General features: G+C 54.5%; 1 protein-coding gene across 3 annotated transcripts in view; it reads right to left on the bottom strand.

The window, feature by feature from the left end:
• Positions 1 to 23403, bottom strand: part of YJEFN3 (YjeF N-terminal domain containing 3) — a 46979-nt gene that overhangs the window by 21133 nt on the left and 2443 nt on the right. For 2 of the 3 annotated variants that reach the window (XM_005278947.5, XM_065578582.1), the window contains one exon: positions 9491 to 9599. In XM_005278947.5, the coding sequence (XP_005279004.1) occupies positions 9491 to 9599 (109 nt within the window). Of the gene's footprint in view, positions 1 to 9490; positions 9600 to 22226; positions 22313 to 23403 lie in introns of all 3 variants that reach the window. The other variant, XM_065578583.1, reaches the window with a different exon arrangement.

Below are 23403 nucleotides of genomic sequence, written 5' to 3' on the forward strand. Positions count from 1 at the left end.
CTGGCCTTCTCCCCACCAACCCCCGGGAAACTTGTACATGTCGCCCTTCCCAGCCGTGCCAACTGGGTGAGCAGCGCGCTGGCAAAGGGAAGCCAGAGCGGGTATAAACGGGGCTTGGGGTGGGCGGGCTCCCCCTGGCCCAGATCCTGCAACAGCCTCTCTGTGTGGGGCCAGGACTCTGCGTGTCCCGAGCAGCTGTGGCCAGGTGGGTCAGATTTGACGAGGCGTGGAACTTCCCCTTCTCCCACCAATGCGGTGGGTTTGGGGCAGGGGCCGGTGGAGGATACAGGCAGCCCAGGGAGTGAAGCAGATGCCCCCATCCTCCGTGGGGGTCCCACGAAGCCCACAGATCTTCAGGCGTCTGTGGGGCGGAAAGTCCCAGGTGCAACGAAAATCAGACTCATGTTTCCACTGCCCTGGCATCATCTCCCAAGGGCCTCCACAGCCCCGGGAGGGAACAAAGCTCCCCGAGGTAAAGACCTCCTTCCCTGGGAGAGCAGCCAGTGCTGGCTCGTTCTAATGCCAGCTGCTCTGAGCCAGTGAACGGCAAGCTACGGGCATTGTGTGCTGGGGGGGGGGCGCTTTGGGAAGTCTGCCACTGGCACCAGCAGATGGCACACGGTGCTCTCCATGCTGTGAAATTCATCCTCCTAATAAACACAGCTGGGTTTTGGAATTCATGGCTGGACTCTTGTTAACAATGCCCCCCTCCAAGCCACGAGCAGGGGCCAGGTGGGGATGAGGTGCTAAGCTGCCCTCCCCTCGGATTCTGCTGCTAGAGGGAACGTTCAATGGCTCACAATAAGCTTTGCACCCAGCAGACCCGGGTCCCCTTTCCCCCTCCTGCGCACGGCCCGGGTCTCTGGGGACGCGAGAGCTTTTCCCGGGGAGTTGATAACCTCCGATCACATTGATGTCAAGAAAATACAAAGTTGAGCTCCTGCGCGAGCAGTTTAACCCAGATGAACTAACTGAAGATGCCCAAGGAATCCAAAAACAACAGGGGGAGGAAGAAAGAGCTGGAGAATGGAAAGCATTGGTTCCACTGCCATCTGCTTAATGTCCCAGCAACCGGCCAGCAGCTGACAGAAACGGCCACGGCTGAAGCGAATCTCTGCAGCACGACGGATTGCACCACGCAGCTCAGGAACACAGGGTGGGCAGCCAGGGGCGACCGGGTGCCAATCCCAGCTCTGATTTATAGGAGCCCTTTCGGTGCCTCAGTTTCCCCATCTGCACGGGGCGGATGCTGCTGCTGAGCTCACTGCAGAGGGGATGCTGTTGAGGGTTAATCAGAACACTGGGCGGATTGTGCGTAGGACTGGGAGCTCTTGGGCAGAGGCCATCTTCCCAGGGGTGGGGTCCTTAGGGCTGCAAAGGCCACATGTAACCCGGATTGAGCTGAGGATGGACCAGGGAATTCTGCCGTGTATTTCAAATGCCACGAAGTCAGTCTGTGGCTCAGCCCCACCCAGTCCACCCACCTCCATGCCGTGTCTCTCTAAGGAAAGCAGAGCAGACCTGACCCCTGGGCTCTGAGCCTGCCGAACCGGAACACCAGACCTGCCCAACCCCCCAACAGAACACCAAACTCCACCTCCCAAAGCTCGGGAACCCCAGAGCCGGGCCTGGCTGTAGAGCCGAACTCTGCAGCTGGGGCCCAGCTGCAAGGCTGATCTGGCCCCAGACGTCCCAGTGGCCCCCGAAGCTCTCAGGAATGTTGGACGCTGATCTGGACCTGGGTCCCGACCTGGTGACTCGGGCCTCTCTCCATGTGGTTGCCAAACCCTTCTCCGCAGAAGAACGGAGGCAGGAGAAATTGCTCAGGGGCTCACGTGTCCTGTCGAAAGGCCACAGGCAGCGGGGGCGTCTGGTTTGAAGGGGCTGCACTGGGCTCTCTTAATGCCGTGGATGGCTGCAGAGGAGCGTGCGGGATCGAATCCCCGTTTGCGTATCACGCCGGACGCGGGAAGGCTTCAGTTTTCCACTTGGCAGGTTTGGCCTTCATTTAAGGCAGGGCTGATAGGATATTGCTTCCTCGGCTGTTTCAGGGCTTAGCTCAGCTCCTGGAGGAACGTAGCAGTGCTGCCGCTCGTACGGCACCCTACCTGTGCTCTGCCACCCCAGACATCCATCACCCTTGCAATGAATTTGTGGGGTCTGAGACTCTGAGTCCAGGACAGGGGGAGTCACGGCCATGATATGATACTCAGGAGACAGAGCGCTCGTTATTTCAGTAGCAGAGAGAGGCCCCACCTGAGCTGAGAACCCCACCGTGCCAGGCGCTGCACAGACACAGGGGGAAGAGAAAGACCCAAAGAGCTCACTGTTTAAATAGACAAGACAGCCACAGGAAGTATCATTATCCCCATGGGGGCTGAGGCCCAGAGAGATGCAGTGACTTGCCCAAGGTCATCCAGGGAGTCTGAGTCGAGAATCGAACCCACATCTCCTGAGTCCCAGCCCAGTGCCTTGGCCATGAAGCCAGGGTTTTCTGAGCTGAGATGGGGGCAAAGGGAGAAAGACGCCTCCCCATGCTCTGATCAGCCGTTTCGCCTTTGCTGGAATCACCTTTCAAACAGCTTGGTTCTGAGAGAGAAAAAGGCAAAAACAACCACCCTGGGATATATTTCTTGTTTTAGAACTCTCCAAGTTCAGGTTCTTTGGTCTAAAAAGATTATTTAAGTCTGATCACACCCAGCCCTACCCTCCGCCAGACCCCCAGAGGGGTGATCTCATCAGATCTCCTGTGTGGAAGAACCCTGTGGAAAACCCAGGTGCTATGAGACAACGGGTTGGTGAGTCCATTGGAGGGGCTCTTTCCTCTGACCTGTAACAACGCCCCATCGAGGCATCGTTGGTGTGAGGTATAAACTCAAGGTCCAGTTTTTGCAAAAGCACGTGGGGGCCTGGGTCAAACTCAGGTAACCTCCAGCTCACCTGAGAGCTTCCCCTGCTGCTTCAATTGGGTACAGAATTCTAATCCACTTCCTGCTCTAATGGTCCCTGTGCCCCAGTGTCCCACCCCAGAGGTAACTAAAGTGATCAGCCCTCTTGCCTATCTCACCGGGCCATTAACTGATCAATACGATAGCAAAGCCAGGAAACCAGAAATGACACCACCAGATATTGCTGTCTGTCGGCAATAGCTAGTCCAACACCCCCTTGCTTTCTTCTCTGTTTTATAAGCTGCAAATCAGATCTCCGTCTAAACCCATTAGGCAAGGATTTCTTAATCCCAAAGCAGGCATAAACCTCTGAACTGGCCTCTCCCAAAAATTAACCCAACAAAAGGTCAGAGGCGGACGCTCCAATCTGACACCCTGACACTTATATCCCTTTTTTAAAAGCTGTTGCTTGTTGCATCTTTAAAAGTGTTACAATGCAGGGTTTATTTGTAAGAGATTTCAGTCCTGAGGCAGTACCCTGGGCCTCCCAGTTTAGTGTGACAGCACATGCGTCTGACGAAGTGGGTATTCACCCACGAAAGCTTATGCTCCAATACATTTGCTAGTCTATAAGGTGCCACAGGACTCCCTGTTGCTTAGCACAGATCTGGGTCCACAGTTCCAGTTGGTGGCTCTGAAGACTGGTACAGTTATAAAACTAACCACGGACCTTTAACAGCAGTGTGCAGGCAACGTGAATTTTCAGACCCTTGCGCAGAACAGACAATAACACTCCCCCCCCCCCCCCCCGCCTCTCTGAATGTGTTTGACATTTTACCACCTGGGTCTGCCGAATCTGGAGCTGCTTGTTAGAACAGCCTGAGTCCAGGTCAATATTTACTCACTGAGTTCTAGTTAATAAGCAAGGTGTCTGCTGGATGGTCTAAAGGTTGGAGGAAATCTTGGGCTAGCAGATGTACATTACAGCTACGCATGGGGCAGGGAGCACTCCCCCCCACACACACACACACAACTTTGATGCACCACCCAAGTAAGAATAGTCCATGCTTGGTCTTGTATGAGATAATTCATCCTAGTAACAGACAAAAGTCTGAGGAGGTTGAGTTCAGAAAAGCCACCCAAAAGTTTGGACACTTCTTCCAGATAGAGGTGGACCAAAAATGCAAAGTTCGGCTCCAGTTCCAAACTTCCCCCCAATCTCAGGGTCTCTGGATCCAGGGTTTGGGATTGTCTCATTCATTTATTTATTAGCCCTGTAGTGACCGGAGACTGGGGCTCAGTGAAGAACTGATTTTTCAGTTTGGGGGCCGAACTGAAAAGAAATTCAGTCCCTTTCGAACCCAAACTGAACCTTTTCCATGTTTTGCCTAAAGCCGTCAAACGAAGCATCGATTCTGATTGACGTTTTCCAAAGGAAACTGTTTGTTTCTAGATTAAATGTCAAAACCGTTCATTTTGAAAATGTCAAAATGAGCCATTTAGACTTTAAAAAATGAGGAATTTTATTTTATTCAGCTGAAACTATTCACCAAATTTGACCCCAAGTTCGCAAGTGTTTCAGTTGCCCCAAATCTGCTTTTTTCTGACAAATTTACTAATTGATGAATTTTTTTTGCCCAGCTTTACTAGAGACCCCAAATAAAGTCATAGCCCCATGTGCCCAGTGCTAGACACCGACCCTCAGTAAGAAAATTCAGGTCTCTGGAGAGGTCTGAGTTTTGATTTGAATCCCCTCATCCAGCTATTGACCTACACTACACAGCAGTTTGAGACAGGAAGTGAAGAAGAATCCTATAGTCACTCAAAATGGGAGGAGAACTCTGCAGAGTCTGTCCATCTGCCTACCTACTCCACCTGTCCTCGTGTACTGACTGCAGCAAAGGGATGCTACCTTCAAAGAGATGGGAGGTGGAATCTGGTGGCATCTAAGAGCAGTTCCCAAAGAGGCTGCCTGGGCATAATACCGGAGTTGATTCAATGACAAAGATATGGGCTGCTAGATCTCACAGCAACGGGACGGGAAGTGTCATCTCCCAGGTAAGTTAAGATGGGAGGATCACACTTGAAGAGAACAGCAGCTTAACGGACAGATGGACCGAACTCCAGGCATGACGTGGAGATGACATTGGCTACTACATCTCCAAGATCTTACCCAGCAGCTCGGCAAAGAATAAAACTGGCCCCTTAATACAGTTTCCCGCCTTGTGGGAGTAAAAGCACATGTTGTAAAGCGGAGGGGTTACCGGCTGAGCACTGGAGAGCGTCGGCCTCTAAGCTTGGCAGACTGAAGGGAAAGGTGAGGTTAATTTAAACAGCAAACAGCTCCCAGGTACTTCCCCCAGTTTCCATGTCAATCAGCTAGTCTACAGCTAAGTTTGTCTCCGCTTGGTATGGAAAGTGAGCGCCGGGCAGGCTGGGGGCGGCTAGCTCTAGTCAGCTATTGGTATCTGGTTATTCTCAGCTGCTCTCTTCCCGGGCCTTCCCAGGGAATGGCCATGGCCAGTGGCCTGCTAGGTTATTGACTCCGCCAGTGGAGTCCAGCATTAGCCAAGCCCTGGTCCTGCTGGAAAGCACCCGGAGTCTGCTGTGAAAGGGTTGTAATTTACAGCTGTATTGGCTTCTCTAGGTGGTCAACTCAGCATCTCCTAGTGCTGCAATGCAGCTCCAGAGAGGGAGGCCTTCAGGAAAGGATCTGGCCTGGTCCTAGAGGTGGCAGAGAGGAGGGGAAGAGACTTTACACTCAGTAGGTTGATCCAGGTCCTCTCTGACTCCGCAAATGATCTCCTCTTTCCTCCCAGGGGGTGCCTGGGCCTTCTGCTTCCCTCTGGAAGCCTGGTGGCGATCTCCTCCATGCACCTTGGCTGCCGTCCTGCAGGTTCATTGCCAGACGGGACTCCCTGTCAGCACCCTCCTGAACTGAGCAAAGGAGGCACTGGGCCACCGGAGGGGTCGGTGATGCTGCTACTGCAAGATGGAAGCCACTAGCACTGCCCAGCACCCCGGGGTGCCCTTTAAATGCCAACTCGATTCCACTTAGTCCTGGCCCATCTGCAGCCCGGGTCATCATGTCCGCCCAGCAGCGCGCACACGCCAGGGATGCCCTGCCAGCATCTCGCCTCGCTTGGGGGGACGGAGCTGGGAATTGCAGCCGGGCTGGCACAAGACCGTTCCCCGTCGGAAGCTGCCAGTGGAGCGAGGAGGGTTTAGCCGTGTGGTTCACATTGTCTCTGATGGCAGCCCCGTGACCGAGCCCCCTGTCCTGCCAGCACATCCCGAAGATGGCTCATGCGGCACTGCCCTGGCATTGGGGGGGGGTGTTGGAAAATGGGTGTAGGGTACACACCACATAGGGCTAGTTGGAAGGTACAGGGTCCAGTGAGGACAGGATTGCTCTGCATTGCACTCGGGGAGGGTGAGGGGGCTGCTTTCCCAAGCTCCTGCACTCCCATCGCATGCACGATGGGTGTTCATTACACAACTTTACCACGCTCAGCTGGGTTCTGATCAGCTTACACCCACACGGAGCTTTCCCCACTGCTTACATCACCATCAAATCTGGCCCCATCTTTGTTAAGGAAATATGAACCTTCTTCTATTTCCACTAAGACCCCTTTGCACCACACTGGCAGTGCAAAGGGGCTTTAACGCCACATAAAAGGGCCTGGGTGTGAATGAGAATCAGGCTCCCTTCTTGTTACCTTCTCGCTCCTAACTCTGTCTCAGCCCCTGCTGAGCAAATTTGCTGTGGAAATATCTTGAGCTAAATATTTATGAGCTGACATTTAGCTTTTGCATTCAAATCTGTTCCAGCAAAGGCCAGCCTGCACCCGGTCTCGGGTTTTGCGATGTTCGGGTGAAAGCAGGAATCAAAGAGTGAACCGACTCAGACGTGGGGGCTTGTGACAGTTCGGCTGACGATCCAAAGTGAAAAGCAACAGCGTCTCACGGAACAGAAGTTTCTGCTGCAGTCGTTAGGAGTGGAGCTGACTCACCCACCCACACACATACCTTTCAGTAGCTTTGCACTTCGCATCCCTTAGGGAAGCCGGGAACCAGCAGCAAAACAGCTGTCTGCAGACTGGTTTATTCCACTAACGAGCTGTTAGCTGCTAGACATCTGCGGACTCAAACCCTTTCAGGTGCGCTAGGGCTAGGGGCATCACACCCTGTGTCCTGGGAGAGTTTCAGTTTGGATCCTTAACCCCCACGCCTCCCTGCCCAGCCCGCTCTTTAAATGGGAAGACGGTAGTCTCCTTCACTTCCGGCCAGATCCCCAGTTGGTGTCAATCAATCTAGCTCCACTGGCGTCAATGGAGTGACAGATGAGGAACTGGCCCTTCGGATGCGTGGAGCGATGCTATGTGGCTACTAAACACCTGCCATGTGCCACTCCAGAGGCGGGTGCATGTCAGTGCCGGGCAAAGCAATGCCTGTATATACATTTGTAAGGCACTCTGGTGTCCTTCAGGATGAATGGCGCAATATAGCTAGAAGTCCTTTACATGCAATAATCATTCTTAAGCACTCCAAGGCAAGACTACCTGACCGTTGCAGATACATGTGACGATGTTAGATGCTACGGTATATGGACAGATGTTACACTCCATCAACAGTGATGTCCTCTATAAATCTTCTACAGTGTGTCTCTGCAAAGCCCATAAAGCCTTGACAAGTGCCAAACTGCAGGATGTGTCACATGCTATTGAATGACCTCGTCCAGGCAGGTTCGACCCACTTGTGAGTTTTGTCCTGTTGCTCAGTAGGTAGCAGGTGTGTATGGGAGAGGAGATCTCCAGTACACGGTACTGGCCCATCGTTGCCCATGGTCCTGGGTCAGGATGCCCTGCTCACCTTAGAAGCCATGGGATAAAGAAGTGCAGAGATAAAGCCACCGTTGGAGCAGGTGGCTGTGTGGTTACCCAGAATCCGGTCCCCCAAAGGTGCTCAGTACTTCCCCCCCAAAACCTCTTGGAAAGAGCCAGAAGGCTTTCTCCAGCCAGTAAGTACAGCTCCAACAGGCCGTAAAACCTTCAGACAGTGCCTCCTGCCCTGCTCTCGCCACACTAACTCAGCAGGGAGAAGAGGCCGGACTATTATAGGCTCTCTGACTCCTCCCATTCCCAGCATGCTTTGCTGGAAGGACATCAATAGCCAGGCCCCCTGGCAGTGGGAGAAGGCAGTCCCACACCAGGCCCTGAGTGCGTCTCTGACCGAGCCGGGTGAATGACAGGTTTTTTGGTTCGCCAACAATTCCATACAAATCAGAAAAAGAAAAAAAAATCTGTTCGGGGGTCGAACCCAAAATGGAATTTTTCCAATTTCTTTTGGAAATTCCAAAACTAAACCCCCAGCGGTTCCTTTGATCTGATATTAAACGTTCAGGTTTGATTTGGGGGCACATTGAGATTTTTTTCAACCATCAAATAGAAGGACATTTCCAAACAAAGAGTCATTGCGAACCAAAAAAGTGGAAACAAATGTCGCAATGGAACATTTGGATTTGGGGGGGATTTTGTTTTTGTTTTTTAAATGAACCATTTGACACAAATTCACCAACTGTTTCAGGGTGGCCGAATCTGTTTTCTTGCCCAAAAAAAGTTTGGGCCAAAAAATGTTGCCCTGCTCCAGTGTCTGAGGGGAGGACGCGCTTCCCAGGCCCCTCTGGTTGATTCTCCCCGAAAGAGAGATTGGTCATTCCGGAGCAAGAAGCCAGCTCACCCTTTTTCTCTCAGGGTATCACCCTTGGGGCTGAGACAGCAACTGGGGAGAACCATCCCAGCTTCTTAAAGAAGAGCATTCCTTCTTCTTCAAGAGCATTCCTCCCCCAGGCAGCGTCTTTCCCCCATGACAGGAGACCAGCAAGCGCACAAGACAAATCTTGGCCCCGTTTCCTCAGCACGTTGGCCAATTCCCAAAGCAAATCCGTGTTGCAATAGCTGCACGGGGGTTACCCTAGCAATGAGCGAGTGTGGACAGGTTCGCAGTTCGTGCTTGGTCCTGACGTTAGCCAAAGCGCCTTGAAAATGCTGGAGTCTGCTGGAAAGAACAGCCCGTCCTGGGTGGAAACCCCACAAAAACAGTCTCGGGCTCTGGTCCACATGGGAATGACCATGAAAACAGCCAGTACCAAGGTGATTCTGGTCACAGCTGGCTCCAGGGAAGGTGAAGATGGCAAAACCTACTGGTCAGTGCCCATGACGTGTCCCTCCCTGAACCAGCTCCAGCGCCTGTCGAGACTTGTGCTTTCAGCTCTGAGGTCCCTGGTGCAATCCGTGCGTTGTTGGCCAAACTGGTGGCTGTCACAGCAATGGAGGAGGAAGAAAATTACCCAGACTTTTCTGTGCCTCCAACAAACTGCACTTGGCGTTTGGTCCGGAACGGGGAAGCGAACAGAAAACCCAGGCTGGGAGAGGGAAAGAGACCACAGGAAAAGGAAGCACATCTGATAACAGCCCAGGGGAGCACGCTCGCATGCCAGCCAAGCCCCTGGCTTTGCACCCGGGGTCCCTGCGAGTAACAATCCCCAGAGCTCCCTGCTCTAAACCCTGGCATGCCCCCTCCTGGCACGGCGCTGCACTTACCTTGGTCACAGCCATGGCGCTGGCGTGTCCCCAGATCTCAATCAGCTGCTGCCGACCAAATTTGTAATCTTCCAGCAGCTCCTTCTCGATGGCTTCCGCCTCCACGCGGCTGCAAGGCAAGAGGCAGAGGGGCTGTGAGGATGTCGGTGGTACCCCCCACGCTGCAGCCTGGTATTGCGCTTGCGCGCTCAGGCCCAGACTTTCCAAAGCGGTTGCCTATACTTCACATTCTAGGCCTGTGTGGCGACGTGGGGCCCTCCAAGCACCAGCCTCCGCAAAAATGCTCCTGCTAGTGAATTGGCCCAAAGGAATCCCTCTTGCACCCAATCTCCAGCCCCGCTGGCTTTCCCTCGTGGTGGGTAACATCCCAGCCCGCCGCCCCGACAGGGCAGTGTTTGGTGGAGGAAAGGAATAATTATTAAGCGGCTACGTATCCCAGACCTCAGCCTTGCCCCCCATTGCCCCTTCCTGCCCTCCCACCCGGCTGCGGCTAGTTCAGAAGTCAGTCTTGCCACTGGATCCTTCTGGGCGAGCTCTCCTCGCTCGTTTGCCAAATCCAGGTTTGGAGGGACCTGAGCTCCCACAAGTAATCTGGGCTCAGCCGTATCGAAAGGCAGAGCTGTGCACACCTGGCCCTTCTCTGCACCCGGCCCCGGCCACCTGCGTGTGGTACAGCGGCGGGAGAACATGCTAGGGGAAACCGCGCGCTGAGGAATCCGTACGTTACAAAAAGCTAAACAACGCGTCACCTTTTCATTCACTAGTGATCCCAAAATGCTGACTTTGGAAGTGGACAATGACTGTTCACATCGGTTGGATCACCTGACTGAAGGAAGAGAAAAACATGTGCTGTCTTCAGGACAACGCCGTTTCGTTTGTTATTAAAGTTGAACGGGAAATCTAATTCGCTGCGACGGCCACAAGCCTGGGTTCTTTGGGGACGAGGCACCCGGACCCTGGGGTCACTGCCAAAGTCAGATTTGGGGCAAGCTGGGAAGTGGGTGGAGTTGTATCCATTTACACCCAAGATCTAATTCTTCATGTCATTGTCCCAGTGCAGAGTGAGCGTGTGAACTGTTACCATTCTGAGCTGGTAGTATTTCACGTTCACTTTGCACGGGGGTCAATGGCACGCAGCGTGCAAAGCAACAGGGAATCATGAAGCCATCCAGGAGTTTTAAAAAATATGTATTTATTTCTGTCTGTTAAACAGCTGCCACCCCCCACCCCCCACCCCCAGAGGTGGCTGCCTCACTATAGTGGGTGATCCGGGTATATCAGCCACCATCCACATACACTGCTACTCCTCAGCACCTTCCACTTGCAAAGCATTTTACGAGCCATACAACACCCCTATGAAATAGCCAAGTATGATCCCTGCTTTATCAATGGGGAAACTGAGACAGAACGGGCGTCTTAAAGCCACAGATGTTGTTAGTAGCAGAAAGGGCATCCCCAGAACTTTTTCACCACAGCGGCAGTTTGGCTCTGGTCCACCAGGAGGGCCCCCCCACTCTGGGTGTTGCAATACCACTCAAGTTTGGCCCAGCCGCCCCTCCATCAAGGAGACATTGGCCCAAACCTGAGCAGAGCTGCGACCCCTCAACGCCAGTTATGAAACTCGGTTTGGGGGCCCACTCAAACAAGGCAGCTGGGGCCAACTGCTCTCCTGCTCTGGGCAGCCCTATCCCCCCCATCAGCACCCATGCCAATGATACGCCCTGTGCCTAATGTGCATAGAGCCACAGGCACCACTGAGCAGAAGAGCCGGGATTCGAACCCCCCGCCATCCTAGCGCTCACCCTCCTGCTCAAACCACGAGCCCACAATTATCTCCCAATTCAAATCACAAACTCAGACAGTTAATTAGGCTACTGGAAAAACAGGCACAAGGGACGCAGCTTCAATGTGAAACGTCCTTGCTTTCAGTCAGCTTCCAGACCTGTTATTTAAATGTAGCCCTGAGCACTTAACGGACATCCAAGGCCACCCCAGACAGCCCAGAATTCTACATTCTGCATAATCTGCACTGCGAGGCCCACCGGACGCCAAGGCCCAGCAGATTCCGCTGGGTTAGAAACTGAAATAGGCCCAACCTCACTGCTGGAAAGCGCCCGGGGGTCTCTGAGCTCCAGCCGGCAGGTTGGGTTTATGGTGATGATTCACAGGACCGTAGCCCCTAGAGGCACGGTCTGAGATCAGAGGCCCATTGCAACAGCCCCTGCCCCGAAGGGTTTGCAGCCTAGACCAGGCTGACCAAGGAAGGGTTGTTATCCAAACTGAGCGACTGATCCAAGATCCCGCACGGAGCCAGGGGCACAGCTGGGAATTGCACCCAGAGCTCTAGTGTCCCAAGCAGCTCCCTTCCCTGAAGTTGATGACACCGTCCCCGCTCCCTGGTGCGGGGAGGGGACGTGCTCAGACACTAGACAGCCCAGAACGGCCAAACAGCTGAGGCCAGGGCAGCGTCTCACCCACGCACAGCGCCCAGGTGAACTGAGGGCGTGCCTGCCTCTTCATGCAGATCCTGGGCCTCTCCCCCCGCTGCCTGGCTTAAACTCTGTCCTGAGGGTCACCAAACCTGGGCTCAGACAGACAACAGGGAGGTGGGGAATTCCACAGGCCCTGGCTTTCATCCCAGCATGCCTGGGGCAGGACCCCAACTACTCCTTTGGGATCGATTGCAAGAGCTCTCCGGCTTATTTCACAGCCGTGACGGGTCCTAGGAGAAGAGGTCTGTGATGCAGCCATCTGCCAGCCCTCCTAAAGCAGGACCTTGCCTGCCCCCAGCTGCGCAGAGGAAGCTGGCAAAGCACAGGGGGGTAATGTGCTCTCAGCAGCCAGACTCACTTGGAAGACGGGCAGCACCATGGAGCCGCAAACACGGGGGCCTTTGGAAACTTCCCAAGCTGTTTTCTCGGCCGCTTGGGAATTTGGCGGGTTTGGAGCTGGAGGCTTTGTTCTGACCTGGTTTTAGTTTCTACCCTGGCCCCAAAGTTTCCTGTGGCCCAAACCCCTGTAGAAAGCAGCGTCTAGCGTACCCTGGGCTCACACCCTGTGGCTCTGCCCCCTCTAATGGCTAGTCAATGGGCAGCAGCTTTTGAGCCTGCTGACGCCCTGAGCTAAGGGTGCGCGTTGCAGCGCTAAGGAGGTGCGTGCTCCCTGATCCGGGGGTTCGAGCCCCGCTGTCGCCCCTTCCCCTAGCAAAGGGGATTCAGTATCAGCGGTTTTCTAGATCATTGCGTTCACTGTACGTTTTGTTGTTTGACAAAATGTCTGCGAGGCTGAGCTGATCCCAGCCCTTTGAAATAGGTTTCATCCCCGCGTGCCTCCGCAGCGAGCTGCTGCTGGCGAGTAGAAAGGGCCCGGTGGCGACATTTCCACCATCTGTTTAATCAGCACTAAAAGCGCCAGCTGCAGCCGCGGCACACGTGCCGAAGCGGGCCAGGAGCCCAGCGCACCGACCCTCGCTGCCAGCACTGCCGGCTAAACCACGCAGCGACCGCAAACACTTGGCTCTTTTGGCCTGGCTCCACCTGCGCCCTGGAGCCACTGAATGGTGGCGGCCGAGATCGGAGGCTGCCCCTTTTCTCCTGAGGGCTGGTTTGGGACGTGTGCGTCTTTCAGATCCGGACGGGAATCCGCCCCGTTCTCAAATACAGCTACCAAGCGCGGCTGCAGCAACGCTGGGGTCATGGCCACCACCAGAGCCGGGGCAAAGCGGTGCTGTGGTGGCTGGTGATCGGAGCGCGCCAGCAGCCTGAGAAGCCATAAAGGGGCCAGCACCATGGTCTCCCTCCCTGGAGCTAAACTGAACTAGACAGATCCGTGTATTTCGCCCCCCAGTGACAGCAAGTGGTACCGCACCCTGTACTACATCAGCCACGGGGCACTGGTTTGTATTATTTATGATTTGTAGCAGCCCCTAAGGTAAACAGACTCTGTTTTAGAACAAAAGCCATCTGCAGGTTCTCAAATACTCCGATACCAGGCAAGGGATTGATGCATCCAGACGGCTGCGTGTTTATCTGAGTCCAAAGCCTCTGTTCTCCCTGAGGCTCCCCCATCCAAGCCAGCGTCAAGGCCTTTTTTTAGTTTAAAAATGATCTAAATCTACGTCACCCTGTTACTTGTGTTCAGAGGGGCGTGTCCAAAACTATCACAGCAGGTTACAGCAGGCAACAAAACTCAGCATCAGCCCATCGCCTCCTTTCTGGCATAGCACAAAGTGAATTGCAGCACCTGACCCAGGGTCAACTCTGAATAGCCTCTGAAGGTCCAGATTCTCTCCCTCTGCTCCAGCCACTTTGCAGCACTCAGGCATAGAGGCATCAAGTGGCGTAGTTGGTTCCTTGGCCAGCTGCCCCCTCTCACTTGGTGTAGGGAGCTGGAAGCGTGGAGTGGCGTGCCCCTGAATGACTCGAATTCACAACATAGACCACGGCCAGCTGGTGATGGGCTGGAGCTTCCACAGATGCACCATGAGAAGAAGGCTGAGCTGGGCTGAGCATATCTTAGGGGGCAAGAAGAGAGCATCTGGGCCTAAGAACTTAGTCAACAATCCTAACCACACACAGACCCCCTCCCCCCACGGCTGAAGCTGGAACCTTATTGCAAAGGTCGGCGCACTTTGGATTATTGGGGCAGCTGGCTGAGAAGCGAATGATGGTCTCAAAATCGTGTTTGAAACCAAGAGAAAGCTGGAAGCTGCCGAGAGCGTGATCAGAGCTCTAGTGACCACGTCCCCAACGAAACTTTAGTGATGCCGTAGGATGTGAGCTAATTACCGCACACAAGAGACTAATTGACATGCTGCACTCCTCACTAAGTTTATGCATAAAATTAGTGGCTTTCACTGCCGCTCATCCCTGGATACAGATTTGCTTGATGAATTTGGGCCAGCCAAGTTGAAATGAGTTTCTTAAATCCATTCCCTACGCGTGTTGATGTGTGGTCTAAACATGCATGTACTGGGCCAGACCCTCAGCTGGTATGAACTGGTGTAGCTCCAGTGATTCCAACCGGTTTCCTGGACCCCAGGCCTCAGTGGCAAAGGTTGAATCACAATTAAAGAACGAAGGATGCAGGCAACAATTCAGATGCACTTTGCCATTCCACCACAATATTCTACTGACACGACTCATCGCTCAAAACCTAATTCCGGAATTAAGTCCCCATTGTGTGGAGCACTGAGAGGCCCCGGTAATTGCTTCAGAAAGATGCCATGAGTAACGGCAATGCTTGTTGTTAGACTAGATGGTACCCAGGGGTAACAGTAATAACACAGCTTCAGGGGCAAAGTGGAAGTGTTCTTTTAGCGTTAATTTGTTGCTAACAACCTGATGCTTAAAGTCAGTTCAGGCATTTCTTAGTTCCAAACCCAGAACTTCTTGGAATTTAATTATAAGCCAAAACAACAGATGGGCAAGAGGGTTTCCTCCAGCAGCTGGTGTTCGAGCACAATTCCCCAAATTCATCTGGAATAGGAAATTGCAGAAATTCCCTCTCATGTAACAGAAAAGCAGGCGATGCCCAATGTGGGTGTCATTCAGAAGTAACTCTGCTGAACATAATGGTATTAGATCAGCGGACACGAGAGCAGAGGATTATCATTGCTAAGTGCTCATGTTACAGTCGCACCCGGGGGTCCCCATTGATCAGGGCCCGGTTACGGGAGGTACCACACCAACCCATAGTCAGACAGTCCCTGCCCCACAGAAACACGGCGCGGGAGGGGAAACAGCAACAGGAGAGAGGCAGTGATTTGCCCAGGGTCACCCCTGGGAATAGCACCAAATTCCTGGACCATGCTGCCTAAGCATCACAGCGTCATAATCCTCAGCCCTCATCTAGTGCTTTTCATCCATCGATTGCTCCCATTTTACAGATGGAAAACTAAGGCGTGAAGAGGCAACGTGACTAGGCCAGTGCTAATATCCCAGTGGCAGAGCCAGGACCAGACCCCGGCTCAGCTGAGGCCCAGTCCAGGGCACTCCCTAGGAGGCTGGATCAGCCTGCCCTGTTCTCCCATCTCTCTTCCTTCAGAGGCTCATCCGGCTCCTGCTGCTGGATGGCTCAACAAATGAAGAGCATTTTCCTAGTCCTTTGGTGCCCCCTAGTGAATTCCAGCCCAGGGGGCTCAGCCCCTGCTACAGAGACCTTGGCCCCGTAGTGGCATTCCTCTAAATCCCAGGTTCGGGGCACACACACAGGGAAGGATATTGAAGGTTTTTATCACGTGGGAAAGCTTTGTCCTGGCAAAGGGCTCCACAGCCCAACCCTTCTTCGGCAGGCTCCCTCCACTCCCAGGCACTCCAAGCCTGGCTTGAAAAGACACCGCTATCCACCAGCCTCCCTGAGCCCAGCCTCAGCGCCCAGCTCATCACAGCCCAAAGTTCAGTGCAGCCAGGGGTGTTTCAAAGCTGAGCGGATGAGATGGGGCATCATTCAGCTCTGGCGATGCCGCACTCTGTCACCCCGGGTTTTATTTCACATCCTTTTCGGGTCCAAACACTTGTGCTGCAAAATTCACCGGAGCCCGGAGAAGCAGCCTGGAGTCTCGGCGCCGCAGGGCAGTTCTACCAACGGGAAGGAGGATTGGGGGTTACAGCTGACGAGCTAGACTGAAACTCAGGAGCCCTGGTTCAATGTCCAGCACTGCCACTGACTCCCCTGGGCGCCCTTGGACAGTCACTTGGGCCAGAGTGGTCCAAATAGCTCTGCCTGGTGGCGCTGGAGCCCTTTGGAGAATCAGAGCCCTTGAAAATCATTTGAAGATTTGGGCTTCAGTTCCCCACCTGTAAAACGGAGATACTGATCCTGGCTTTCTCCCACTCCTGGGTCTGTCTTGTCTTGTCTATTCTCTTACCTGTATGTACAGCACCTAGCACAATGGGATCCAAACACAGCTGAGGCCTCTAGATGATACTGTCATACAAATTATAACAACTAGCTCGTTAACCTGGGGCAAGTCACTTAGCCTCCGTGCCTCAGTTTCCCCACCCACAAAAGTGGGATCACTGAGGGTTGACGTTAAAGAGCTTCGAGATCATTTAGACAAAAGACGTTCCGGAAGCCCAACGCATTAGATTTTTGTGAAACGAGGAAAAACGAGCAAGGCTAAAAATAGATTGGTAGATTAGATAGGAGCTATTATCTCTCGCTCCTCCTTACCAGACTCTTAAATACATTTTCCCATTTCCTCTCCCAGCTCTGGGCTCTCTAGAGAGATTAATCTCATTCCATTTAATTCGCACAGGGGATTCAAGAATGGCAGAACACAGAGGTACCGATCAGCCAGGAGATGAGTGAATGTTTAATGGGTGGATATTTTGGGATGCTGCACATCAGGAACTGGATGGGAGGCAGATATACATATGTAAAATTGAAATAATACAGTAAATGCTAAAGTCAATTTTCAATTAGTGTCAGAGCAGCATGGGGAGGTGGGGTGGGAGGGGACATCTGTATTAAAAAAGCTGCCCAAAGCATTTGCTTGTCAAAGGTTGATCGGATTCTCCCCCCCCCCCCTTCTTCAAAGGCAGTCAGAGAAAGGCAATTATTTTGGTCATTAATGCACAGTGTCCCTGTCATTATGGGTATTGTTAACAGCTGCGTTTGTACTCACACTTAACAAAAGCCCCTTATTACAGTCCTGTGTGTCTTTAAAAAAGATTTTCTGCCTCTAAACCAGGGGAACCATCTTCTTTAACTCCTGCTGGGAGGGGTCAGGCTGCGGAAAAAAACCCTGTGATCTCCTTCCAGGCTCCGCCCACATCTCCAGGTCTACCCCCTCCAGGCACCACCAGGAGATGCCACTCCCAGCCTAGCATGGAGCCCTTCATAACATATTCAGCCCTCTAGTGTCTTGTGTGCACTGGCAAACACTGAAAGAGTCAACAGTGCTGACATTTAACTGCCAGCATTAGGTTTCAGGGAGCTAATGATGCAAATGAATGGGAAAGGGATTTTGCTTAATGGATGTCCCCACCCCCTCCTTTCAATGACACTTCTTTAACTCCAAGGCCTAATTAACCATGAGAAGAAAAGACGGTTGTTAAAAAAAAAAATCAACATATTTCCACCCTTTCCATTCCAGGCGCAAGAACTCACCCCAAATGTCTTGTGAGTCCTCCAAAAAGTGCTGTGCCGTGTAACGCATAGCAGCCAAGGAGTGCCGCTGGCCGGGTTTGTGGCACTGAGGTCTGTGCCTTTAAGGGCTGAGCGCCCCAGACAGTGAGTCTGGACAGGGCGCTGGGAAGCTCCTGTTCTACTCAGCCAGTTGGAACCCGGACACAGCTCTGCTCTTGCAAGGACCTGACTGATCCCCGAGCACCACAAGCTGCAGGCCCAGCCATGAGCGTTAGCCCAAAGGAAATGGCTCTCGCACCCAAGTGAGTATCCACTGACCAGGATTCTGCTGGGCAGGGCAGAGTAGTGCAGGGCCCAAGGTTTTAATGCCCTGCCCATCAGCAGAGCAGCGATTTTAGACTCAGCTTGGACGGCTAATCCCGCATGGATGGGCCTTGCCTTTGCGTGCACGAATCTAGTAGCAACGGGGCCGTGAAATGGCACAGACTGGAACTTCAAGTCCCCTCCCCGAGGCCCCATTCCCCGCAAGTTTGGATTCTTCAAACCCCTTTAGCATCCTCCTCCCTGCTGTTGGGAGAAGAGACGGAGAAACTAGTTAGAGGCGCAGGTGCAAACGCCGCTGTTTTTTTAAGGCTGTCAGTTTAAGAACACCCACTAATAGTTGCTGTGGTAACTGACACAAAGGATATGTTAATGGTGGAACTGCACTTTCAGGTCATTCTTTGTAGCAAGGGGGTGTGTGAGCGAGCGAGCGAGAGAAAGACTTCGGGGGAAATTCATTAGCACAAGGGAAAAAACGCTCACTTAATAATTTATACCCTCCATTTACTCCCTGTTGGTCACTGTTGTTCTCTGAGTGTAAGTAACTTCTAGCAAAAGGAAACACGCGGCTGGGAGAAAGTGTGTTTGATGGATTCCAAATGCCAAACCGCAGCCCAGTTCAAGGAGGGCTGACAAGAGGCCTAAACCGCCACCGTTTTCACTGGAAACGCTAGACGCTTAGCGACAAAAGAAATGGGTTTTTTTTAAAAGTCAGTGACGGGTTTTCAGAGTTGCCGGCTCACGTGGTTGTATCCTCGCCGCTGTTGCTGTTTTTCTTAAACTCAGATGAACACACCAGATTCTGAGCTTTCATTTCCAAAACGATCAGTTTCCGGCCAGCGTGGTTACAGGGAAAAGCTTGAAAACGGGGCCTTTAACGGCTGAAAGGCCAGAAGGCAAATAAACAGAACCCAACGTGTGTTCTTTTAAAAATCTCACAATCCTTAAGCCAAATCTCACAAACTCATGATTGTCGCCTAGATTCAAACACCCCCAGACACCAGGGAGGCCTGGTTTCAGAAAGGCGGAGCAGCCGGAGCTCCAGCCGACACCAATGGAAATGGAACGAACTCTGGGCTACCTCTGAAGATGGGATTATACTGGCTCCAGCTAAATAAAAGGCTCCCAAAAAGCAAAGCAAGGCAGTGCTTCATTTGTGCCAGGGCTGAAGTAAAAGAAATTTGCTGGAGCCCCAGCACCTCTTTCATTACAAACCAAGCACTGAACCAAGGCACATTCTGCCCTGGGATGGCAGCCAACCGAGCTGCAGCAGTGCAAAGCCCTAGGGTCCACACGCCTGATGCTAGTGGACCTTGGTGGGCACAGACACAGCTCACTCTGGGCTCAAACCGCTTTGCCAGCCTAGATCCCCTGAGCTGAAAGTGCACCAGGGCCAGGCTCAGCGAGGTGCTGTCCATCAGCCAGGCTGCTTTGCATGGGCAGAGGCAGCTGCCAGTCCAGCGGCAATCGTCTCACACAGACATGGAGACAGGCTCGTCCTCTGGAAGCAGAGCACAGGTCTAAGGGCTGAGCTGCCACCAGGGGCATATTAATGATTAATCAGCTCCCAGAACAGGCTTTCCAAGGGCAATGGAAATGGAGACTCCCGAGGGACCAAAAGCAGTTTAACCCTGGACGAACCGCTTGCCAGCAAAGCAGCCAGGCAGGCAGCCCCTCCCCGCTGCCCTGTCCCCTCGGTGGGACGGGGGGATGTCTGGATGCGACCCCGGGGAGGACTGGGTCTGAGAGCCCAGCAGGAACCTGTCATAATGCCAGAAATGCGGATGCCGGGAGGCCTTTGGGGGCAGGGGAGATGAACGCAGCACAAATGCAAGGGGCACGAGCAGGGTCCCTCTCCCATCGCCACCTCCACAGGGCAGATTCAGGGGCAGCCCGGGGGAAGGGGGGGTCGGAGCTGCAATTCCATACCCAGGGTTTGTAAGATACCAGTTAAAAAAACCCCCCTATTTTAGCCTTCAGCCCCTAGCAACAGGGGATCCGCATCCCGGCATTGCCCGGGCAGGCCCTGCCCCCCCCATGGCGTTCCCGTCTGCCTCACCCCTGTCCCCTACGACCCGCTGTGTCTGCCCCATCCCCTCACAGTGCTCCCCATCACAAACCAAGCCCCCCTCCTGACACACACTCTGACCCCATTGCTGGGCGGGGAGATGTGGGAGCAGCCTGGGTATTGTCAAGGTAAGAGCTGGGGGGGCTCTTGGTTCATCCCCCAGAACCCTGCCCCCCCAGCCAGCCCGTCTCTGTTGCCTCACTGACAAGGAGGGAGCTGGGTGGGCGCCCACCAGCAAACAAGCTGGCTGAATCCATGGATACCCGGGAAGCAGTTTCCGTAGCAACGGCAGCTGCTCCGGCTCTGAGCCCCTCCTCCACCCACAGGAGGCTGAGGGAGGTCGGGGCTGACCAGCCATGCAGTGGGCACCAGGCCGTGCGCTGGCATTATCCGCATGGCACTGCGGAGCTCCGTGATGCTTCCTGAGGCTACGGGTTGGGGAGGGCGGGGGATTGGGGCCAAAGCAAAGGCAGGAGCTCAGGGCCCTCAGATGACCCTCAATCCTGAGCTGCAGCCCAGGCCTCCGAACACCTCAGCTCCCAGCAGTAGCCACGGCAGGTTTCTCTTTCAGCTAAGCCTGGGTTTGCCTTTCACAGCGAACTCCCCTTCCCAGCCATCCATCTTCCCTCAATCGCTTTTTAATTTTGTAATTACAGCTAAACACATTGCAATTATCCGGGAAGCTGCACCGCCTTCGGCGCAGCAGCGCCAAGCTGCCTAGAAGCTCCCACATGGAGTCACCCTTGTCCCTGACCCCCGGCACAGATGGGGGCTAGGCGCTGCTCCCCAGCCTGTGCTCAGGTCAGAGGTCCAGCAAGGTCCCCAGGCCTTGACTCAGGCAGGGGGAGCTGTGTGGACGCTGGCCCAGCCCGCTGGTTCAGTGAGCAATCAAGGATTCGGTCTCCAGCCAGAACCTTCCACGTCCCACATGCTCACCCTTGGCTGGAGCTCCCGGCTCAGCAGCCAGCATCTCTGCAAAACCCCTAGGGGTCCAGCCCCCCAAACCTTGGGCTGGACCAACACTAGCCACTTTTGCTGGGGTAGCACGGTTGGCTAGGGAGCTGATTGGTGACATTTCTAACCCAGCAAGAGCCCCAGTGCAGCCCCAGTGAGCCCCACCCACCAGTACTTTTACAAGGATCGCTTATTTTGCTCAGGGAACTGGTACAAAAGCCCCCGCCCTTTTTCTTTTTTTGCCAGCATCAGCTGCATTTACACCAGGCGAATGTGCTGGTATAGCTATGCTGAAATAACTGCGCCAGCCAATCTTCCCTAGCACTGACCTGGCCTAAGCCTCTCACACCACTAACAGCATTAAATGGCTCTTCCAATCCTGACCCACAGCCCCCACTATCCCCACTCTGGGGACCCCATTCCCAACCTAGAGCTCCCTACTCTTGCACTCCCAGGAGGCTGGCAAAGAGCTTTGTGTATAATGCAGACATTTCCACTAGGCACAGAGCAGAGAGGGCGCCCAAGAACACATGGTAATTATGACCTGGGCCTGTTGATTAGATCCAGCCTGATTAATCGCACAGCTCTACCATGCCAATGACCTGGTGCCAGGGGCCTCCGGAGAACAGAGCTGCAAGGAGCGGGAGCGACTGCGACTGCTGAAGATGCTCATTACCTCATCGCCCCAGGCTGGGTCGCCATGTGCTCACGCCTGGAGAAGCCCTGATGTGTGGGGAGAGACTTTCCCCTGCACTGCACCTGCCAGGGGCCTGCTCAGCCCCGACGTACCTCAGCCAGGAGCCCAGTACCACCAGGAGGGGCCCCCCACCTGGCACTAAAGGGACCTGTGCACCCGATCACGCCCACAGCAGGAGCAGGGCATCTGCCCGGCACTGCATCCGCCCTGGCTCCCCCCCAACTCCCTCTGTACCTTGGACAGTTCCCAGAGCTGTTCCATCCACTGCAAGGCCAGCACAGGCCCCTCAGCCAAGGAAGAAGCAGCCCTGGGGGCCCAGAGGAGAGAAGGTGCCACCAGCACTCAGGGCTACCTGGACTCCACGCGAGGCGGCTAACAGCCGGCGAGGGGATGTGCGGTGACGTTCGTACCATCACAACCCTCGCCGGCCGCAGCTCTGTGCAGGCTGAGATGCAGCACTGTGGGGGGAAGCCGCCTTCTTCGGAAGCACCAGTTCGCAGCTGATGGAGGAGACTGATGCCAAGACAGATGGAGCAGGTGGCTGGAGACTGCCGGGAAGGCCCTATGTGCCATCAGCCTAGGCTGCTATCTAGTATGTGTATTACCGTCGCCCCAGCTGAGATCAGGGCCCTGCCATGCCAGGCGCTGCACAGACCGTGAGCAGCCAGCTCTGCCCCAAAGAGCTCACCGTCTGAAAAGAGAGAGCGGGAGGGGAAACTGAGGTACCAGGAGAGGCAGGGACATGCTCAGGGTCACCCCACAAATCAGTAACAGAAGTGGGAATAGAACCCCAGGCCAGCAGCCCTAGCCACTAGGCCACACTGCCTCCACCCTTTCCGCATCTCCTCTCACTTGTTCTGTGCTGCTAGCACCATGGAAACACCCCCCTGCCCCAGGGTGCCACCTGTCCCCGCCGGCTGAGCCCACCCTGACGAGGGTTCCCAGGTCCTCGTCCCTGCCACCCCACACACAAGGGCTTGGCCAGTTCAACCCTCCCTGTGCAGCCATGTCTGGAGAGGACGCAGCCAGCGCGCCCCCAACCCCACCTGCTGCAGGGACACCGGATTCTTCTCCCCAAGCCGCAGCCTCTGTAGGGGGAAGGTGACCTCCCCCTGAGCACCTGGCCTGGGTGGATGGGGCAGCGTTCAGGGCCCCTCTCAGGAGGAAGCTGCCCCACCCCAGCAGACAGAACAGGCCCAGTGGGGGCAGAGACCAATCTAGAGCCGGGACAGCGATGTCTCTTAGCTCCTGCTACAAGAGCCCAGATGGGGCATGACCCCCAGCACACAGCAGGTCCCCCAACCTGCCCCGGGCCAGCCTGCAGGAGCCACCCTAAGCAGGGCCCTGGCCCAGCTGGGGATATTCCAGCTCCAGGACCACTCGGCTCCCAGGAGCTGGGAGTGGAAGAGGGCAGGCTCAGGGTCCCATTTCCAGGGGTGCTTGGCAGGTGGGTCCTCCCAGAGGGCAGGGAGATGCCAGCTGGCCCATCCCGGTAATCCTGGCTTTGAGATGATGCTCTGGGGTGTGCCCCATTCCAGGTCAGCCTGTGGGGGGGCCACGGGGAACAGCTCTTGTCAGCATGAAGGCTGAGGTGCATCGTTGTGTCCCTGATACAAGTGCCACACGATTTCTCTCTCCTTCCCGAGAGAGGTGTCCCTAGAAGGGCCAGGAGGCCCAAAGAGCTGACAGCCCCTCTGCACATGAGGGCAGGGCTGGGTGACGCCCCCAGAGGCTGTGGGCTGTACCTCGTGCTTCCTCCATGCTGCCCCCTGCTCGAATGTG

Source organism: Chrysemys picta, chromosome 25 (genome assembly GCF_011386835.1).
Source record: "Chrysemys picta bellii isolate R12L10 chromosome 25, ASM1138683v2, whole genome shotgun sequence".
Taxonomy (NCBI): Eukaryota; Metazoa; Chordata; order Testudines; family Emydidae; genus Chrysemys; species Chrysemys picta.